Genomic DNA, 7,683 nt, shown 5'->3' with positions numbered 1-7,683 from the left:
AAGCAAGTGGAGGAGGCAAAAAAAAAAAAAAAAAAAAAAAAAGCCCACCTCAGCCTTAAATTCCGGTAGGCCTGACGCCTTCAATCAGTACTTTGTTAGGATAGTGAAAGATACTATTAATGAAATACCTGACTCAGTCTTAGTCCCCACAAGTCATGAGAAACATAACCAGTAGCACTTTTGAAAACTCGAAGTAAGTGCACCCTAAGGATATTGTAAAAATAGTTAAGTCATACAAGAACTCAGAGAGCGAAGGTATCTATGGTATGTCTTGCACAATGCTGAAGAAAATTATTCTACAGCTTGCTCAACCATTATCTACAGCAATTAACAAACGCTTATCCTCTGGTGTCTTCCCAAAATTCCTTAAACTAGCACAGACAGTACCAATCTACAGAAAAGGTGACCCATGTGAAGAGTCTAGCCGCAGACCAATTTCTATCATTCCTATTCTAGGTAAAGTTATGGAGTCTGTTATGAAGCTCCAGTTACAGAATTATTTTGAAGTAAATAAGTTCTTCCAGGACACACAGCATAGTTTTCTAAGGGAAAGTCAACGTTTACGGCAGCACTGGACTTAACCAGAAAAATAAGGCAAGGATTTGAAGACAGAGAAAGTGTGGCACTGACACTCTGTGATCTTAGCAAGGCATTTGACTGCATTTCCCACAAGATACTGCACAATAAATTGAAGTGTTACGGTGTCGGAGGTGTTGTTCTGGTAACTTTTCAGTCTTATCTGGAAAACCGGAGACAAGTGGAATCAATTCATGGGGCGACATCACAAGACAAAAGCTGGAATATGGAGTACCCCAAAGGTCCATCACAGGGCATCTCCCGTTCCTTATTTATATCAATGATATGGGTTATAACAACAATATGTTAAAGTTTGCTGATGACACCACAATTTTTGCCAAAGGAAGAACTGCAGAAGAATCACTCCAAGAAACAGATGCGCTCTTCCAGAACATTAAAGAATGGTTCATCAAAAATAAAGTGAAAATGAACGAAGAAAAAAACACATCTGATATGCACCCTTAAAAACATTGGATGCCATGATAATATGGAGGCTGTCAAACTGTTGGGCTTCATGATAGGAATCTAATAATGGACGAACACACAGCTCTCCCGTGTAATATACCTTCTGAGGAGGTTAAAAGATGTATTGACTGACAAAAATCTCATAAAAGTATATTATGCCCTATTCCATAGCCACATCAATTATGGCCTACTGTTATGGGGACATTCTGCAGGTTGTAAGGATGTGCTAATTCTACATGAAGAAGCTCTCAGAATAATCACATCAAGCAAAAGACTGAAGCAGTACAGGCCTATATTAAGCAGTTAGGAATTATGACAGTCTTCAGCCAGTATGCGTTTTTATGTCTCATCAGCGTGAAAGAAAACCAAGGAGTCTTCAGCAAGAGGCAAGATATACACAATCACAATACCTGTAACAAGAGGAGCATCGAAATATCCAGGTGTCGACTGACGGGAATGCAAGACAGCTTTCCAGTGGTTGCCCTAAAGATGTTCAAGTCACTGCTTCAAGAAGTGCAATCCCTGCCGCTAGGAACATTCAGAAGGAGAGTAGCACAGGACCTGAAAGAACACCCATTGTACTCCACTGGTGAAGTCTTTAATAGTGACCAAAGTAAATGGACAAACAAATATTGTTTCTATTAAGTATAAATGTCTTAGTTTTGTGAATATCTTTTTTAATGTATATATGTAATTAATCTTGACGCAGTCTGTCCAGTCATGAATGGTAAACGACACAGATCTAGTAATAAAGACTCACTGCCCGCAGCCCCTGCTTGGGGGCAGGCAGCGTGCCAGCTACGTTAACTTGGCGCCAACTGCTTCGCTCGAGTAGAATGTATTGTAGCACAGATTTTTTTTGTTTTCCTTTAACCGAATTTTTATGTTGTTCACAAACTTCAACACCTTTTAAGCTTTTCACACTCATTAAGGCCGTAGATGCATGGTCTTGTCCAAATGTACTTGACCAAAAAGCGATTGTAGTAGTTGGAGCCCAAAAGTTTTGTACATCATGCCTTTGACGTTCTTTTGGAGACATTTGCAGAGAATATTTCATCCTCTAACACACATTTTAGTATATCTGACCGAAAATTGAAATACCAGTTTTCATACAATTAACTTTAAAATTCTTTTAATACACCATAAATAATATTTTCCTAAAAATTTTCATCCCCTATTTCACCTCCTTAGGGGTTGAATCTCAAAAAGCAGTGAAACATTTTTTTTATTTCTAAAAGAGAAGCCAAATAAAAGTTTTCATAGATTTAGCTTGGAAAGTGCTTTCATAATGAAATAATTTCGTAAAACTTTTCATCTTCTATTTCACACCTGTAGCAGGGGGGAGGGGGGGGGGATATCCTAAAAACTGAAACAATTTTTTATATTTTTAACTGAGAAGTCAAAAAATACCAGTTTTATAGATGTAACTTTAAAAATACTGTAGTAGTTTCTTTAACAATGATTTATTCAAAAGTAAACTTTCACCCACTATTTTACCTGCTTAGTGGCTGAATCTCCAAAAATGCTGAAATACCTTTTTTTTAAATTTCTGACTGGGAAATCAAATACCAGTTTTCGTAGTTCTAGTTTCAAAATTGACTTAATACGGTAGCGATTTACTTTCAAAAAGCCTTTCACCCCTTTTTCACCCCCTTAGAAGTGGATTTTCGAACAGTGCCTACAGTATAAGATTCTCATCCTCTCCAATTCCAAGTTTATGTAGTTGGTGGTTTGGGCTGGGCGATGATGAGCCTTAGGGATAGAATTTCTAAAAACTAAGAAACACGTATTTTTTTTTCCTTTTCCAACCGAGAAGCCAAACACTAATTTTCAAAGATTTAGCAAATGCAGTGAAATGTGTATTTTTTTTAATTACAAACAGAGAAGTAAAATAGAGATATTCATAGATTTATCTTAAAATGCTTCCATAATGAAATATTTGTATAAAAACCTTGATTCCCTATTTCATCCCGTTATTGGTTGAATTTCCAAAAATGCACAAACATATATTTCTTTATTTCTGAGCGAGAAACCAAATACAAATTTTAAGTCTAGCTCAAAATTGCCTTAAATAGTGAAATTTTTCAAAAAACCTTTCACCCCCTATTTCACCCATCTTAGGGGCGGAATTGTGAAAAAATCCCTTCTTAGACGACCCCTACAGTACAAGATCAATACTCTGGCCAAATTTCAAGTTCCTATCCATAGCAGTTTGTGATGGGCGATGACGAGTCTGAGTGTCTGTGATGTGATGTGATGTGAGGTATAATGGCCAAAGCGATGCAAAGCGACGTAGCGTTCATATTGCACACGATACAGCGCGCGCGCGCTTATCTGGCCAGCAGTTATTGAGCAGTCTCGGCACAATGTCGCTTTTCCTCGACCCAGTAAATTCGTTGTTATTAGAAAACAGTGCTCTGAGAATTCAACGCAGCCGTCAACGGGGGCATGAAATCAACAAGGAGGGCTTTGGGAGGATTTCATCATCTGTGCAGTGACTTGAGAAAAGATGAGGATAAATTTTGGAATTATTTCAGAATGGGTACAGAGACATTTGATTATGGAGTGTCGTCTGTTTCAATTAGATTACAGAAGCAAAACACAAATTTCAGAATGGCTGTACCCCTGAAGAGACAGTTATGGCCACCACCAGATAAGTACACAATATTAAGTTTACAGCAATCATTTTATTTTGAAAAATTTACAAATTGTGATAGATTCAAACTTTCTTTTAGTAAATTTTGACGTAGTTGACAATGAGAAGTAAAATACATCACAGTTCAGTCGCTGAAGTATCAAAGTTTTCAGTATCTTGGTGGCTTGAAATAACAATGTCATCAGGTTTGAATTTCAGAAATGACTATTTCATTTTGCGGATTTCCAGCAATTACGATTTCAACTGGATTTTCAGGTGCATAGGGTGGCATCAACGAATGTGCAGTGGAAGTGGTTGATTGTTCCAATTCTTCCAAAAGAACCTGCTGAATTGTTATCCTGGCTCTCAACTGAACTGCTGGTGATAGTTTTCGCATTGCTGGAAGCAAACTCACTACAAAATGATAGCTGTCATCTTGCGTTTCTGATTTAGACATTTGCTGCTTAATTAGCTTTAACTTTTGCTTCTCTATATTTAGCATCTCAGAGTTTGTCAATTTCTTGGGTCTCTTGTTTTGGTTTGTGTGTAGGGTGGGTGAGGGAGGAGGCATCGAAACGCTTCCCTCTGAACTTACAGTGTTGAAGACCTGGCTTGGTTGGTTTCATCAGGTGAAACACTCTCTTTCTCTGTTGAGAGCTGGTGAAAATGGTACGTTGTCGTGTGCGTCGTCGTGTTGCGATGCTGTTCTTTTACTGTGATGAACATTAGTCTTCGTCTTCCGTGGCGTCATTATGTCAGTCAGGAAGGTCATTAGCTCGTACCACAGCCAATTGGATTGGAAATGCGGCATGCCACCGTCTCCTGAACGTTCAGCACGAGTTTTTTTGAGTTCAGAGCGGAAAGTGTCACGTAGGTTCTTCCATTTATTCTTCAGTACCTCGCCTGAAAATATAAACGTGAAAATATGCGTAAATAATTAAGTACACTGTATACTTAATATTTGTCTTTAACACATTAACTGCAAATCCTATGAAGATCCTACACATCATTCAATTACGCTCATTTCATTCTTTTTCAGTTATTTGTCGGTTGGTATGTATGTCCGTGCACAGTCACAGTCGTTTGGGATGGGTCTAACTACAGTCGCACAATGTGTGCATGAAACGTGCGCCACAATATGTGAAATTCTGAGCCCTGTAGCCTTCTCCTACTGTACCACTGCTTCAAACCGCCGCAAAACACATGTATGCCAACTGGAATTTTCGAATTGTGTGAGGGCCATTGATGGTAAGCATGTTCGGTTCAATGTCCCCCTCATTCTGGGACAATGTATTACAATTACAAAAATTAATAGCAGTTGACATTGGAAGCTATGGCAAGCAATCAGATGGTGGCACATTTAGAGCAAGTAACTTGCACATTAATATTTTGAACATAACTGAAAACTGGCCTCCACCGAAAGAACTACCAGGTACATCAGTAAAAGCCCCATTAGTGTTGGCTGGAGATGAAGCCTTTCCACTAATGGAAAACTTAATGCGCCCGTTCCCTGGACTGCCACTGACTGAGGAAGAGAGGTTATTTAACAGGAGGCTATCGAGGGCTAGAACGGTGGTGGAACGCACTTTCGGAGTTACGGCCAGCAAGTGGCGTCTTGACCGAAAGGAAATTGAAACTTCTGTAGAACATGCAGACATTATTATGCAGTGCATCCGCGTCTTGCGCAATATAATAATCGATAAAGATGGGCCTGACATTTCCCTTCAATTGTCTATTGACCATGACATAACAGAACACAGTGCTTTGGCAGCATGCTTCCAAAATGATAGAGCAAACAGAAGTGCTTCAAGAAGAGCGAGAAGTGTCAGAGTGGCCTTAAAAAACTATGTCAACAGTCATTAATGCACATATATTTCATGTCGAAATTATCAAATACTGTAACTATTGTGAACGTCATTTCATTATCAAAATACTGTAATAGTATCTATACACAATTAAAATTAGAAAACAAACAAAGTTGTTTGTGTTACTTATTTCTTGGAGTCTTGTAGCTATTTATTTTACTTTTTTGTACTTACTGTCTGTTCCACAATCTTCAGCTATTTCATTCCATGCTCCACGAACAAAATCCCTATTGTGGCAATATTTATTTTTCTGGTCCCACAACACCGGGCGTTCACACACTTTGTTAATTAGTCTTTCGACGTCCATCGCAAGCAAGCAATTACTCCAGACGCAAGCGCAAACAAGCAATCGCTCCAAACACTCGCGCGAAACACAAACTCGGTTGTGACTTCAGCGGAGTCATCGCATCACATCGTTCGGCCCAGCCTGTAGTCTAAATGGGCACTGCTCTGTTGCCACTGTTAAACCAAGCCTGCCCATTGTCACGCGATTTCAGCGCGTCATCGCTCGGCTCGACATCGCGGGCAGTGTAAATTTAACCTGAGTGAGTCAGGACATCGCTTTTTATGTATGTGTGTAAAGATTAGTTACGCATAGAAGTTCTCCAAGTATTGTCATTATTTATACAAAACAGAAATTCTTCAGCCGTTGAAGTAAAACAAGAAACTGGCATGGCTATAAAAACTCTCGAAACACTGAAGGCAAACGACTCGCCGCGAATAAGGATGAAAGTAAAAGCACAGATTGAAAGGAGTCGTAACTAAAGAAGTTTCTTTTTTCCGTCTTTGGTAGACTATATAAAAAACCGTTTCGAAAACTTGGACTTCTTTTCGGATGCAGCATTACTAAATTCAGACACAGGGCCTTAGGCGAATATGAACATGTGTTTTATGGTGACATTTCATTCACTCGTTGTTGAATGAAGTGGATTTGCAGTTAGACGAAAGCGCGTGTGCATGATATGCGTATTACAAGGACCCCGCGCATGATACGTATTACAAGGAATGAAGCTCTCTAGAACTCAGGCACAATACACTCACAAAAAGAAACTTGCTAACATAAAGGAGAATCAAAAAGTTTCTGTTCAAAGGCCGTACGACCCAGAATTGGTATGGCATCAGGAAAAATCACTGTGAGCATTGAGGCAAACATACCACCAACATACTAGGTTAAAGATACCCTTTTGGTAAAACCCCGTGTCCTGCCGCGTGAAGAATTCAGTAACTGCCTACTACACACCCTCATCAGACAGGGATCATTGACGCTTCAATGCATTTCTGGGGACCAAAGGTTTGATAGTTGCGTGGGGCTGCTCTGATCGCCTCATCAACTGCCTACTTGTTGTCTGTAATGGATAATGTTGGCCTCCCAGATCTACTGGTCTCTTGTGTCGAATCATCACAAGCACAGAAGTAGGTGCACCATTCCACAATGTTAATTTTCGACAGACATGCAGTCCCAGTCCGATGGATGTCTTCCAGTGTTTGTCTTTCTGCAGCCAAGAAAAGAAAACAGCACATTGGTCCTGTTTTTATGCATTTGGTAAGAACGTCACCACACTTCACATTACCACATTTACCGCACACATCATAAAAACACTAATGCCAAACTAATACCTCACCTATATGTCAGTGCTTAGACAGGGTGTCTCAAACTTTTGCTTGAAATTGAAACAGATAATAGTGGGTCCCCAACAGACAGCAGTTGGCAGATGTATTTAATGTATGGTGTGACAGGATGTAGTGGCCATAAAGCAACAAGAATGTATAGAGAGTGCCTTCAGGTGTCACCCTAACTGGAGGTAGTTTAGTGGATGCCAACTTATGAAAGACGGGGTCATTCAAGCTACACACAGCCAGCCCAGGTTCCTGTTACAGACATGGGTGAACAACAGACTTTAAGGAGATAGTATTGGATCGAGTGGCCAACCACCCAGCAATAAGCACCTGAGAACTTACCTGTGAAATGCGCACTTCATAGGAGAGAACGGGAGGAACAGTACTACACCCCTAAAATAAAAAACATGAGCAAGCACTGGGACTAACAGGTTTTGAGACCCACTTTGACATCTGCAGTGCTGTAGTGCCAAACTTTGTACAGTTTGTATTGGACATGGATGAGGTCTCATTCACATGGGATGG

The 7,683-nt window shown here is 39.8% G+C and overlaps 1 protein-coding gene across 1 annotated transcript; it reads right to left on the bottom strand.

The window, feature by feature from the left end:
- Window positions 1-4,022: 4,022 nt before the first annotated feature.
- Window positions 4,023-5,848, bottom strand: LOC126336480 (transcription factor Adf-1-like). Its single transcript, XM_050000221.1, has 2 exons — window positions 5,716-5,848; window positions 4,023-4,579 (listed from the first exon to the last, which is right to left on the bottom strand). The coding sequence occupies exons 1-2, from the start codon at window positions 5,846-5,848 to the stop codon at window positions 4,302-4,304; spliced, it is 411 nt and encodes a 136-aa protein (XP_049856178.1). The 3' UTR covers window positions 4,023-4,301.
- Between the last annotated feature and the right edge of the window lie 1,835 nt (window positions 5,849-7,683).

Source organism: Schistocerca gregaria, chromosome 2 (assembly GCF_023897955.1).
Source record: "Schistocerca gregaria isolate iqSchGreg1 chromosome 2, iqSchGreg1.2, whole genome shotgun sequence".
NCBI lineage: Eukaryota > Metazoa > Arthropoda > Insecta > Orthoptera > Acrididae > Schistocerca > Schistocerca gregaria.
The sequence above is the reverse complement of the archived record's forward strand: the minus strand, read 5'-3'. Positions and strand labels throughout refer to the sequence as shown.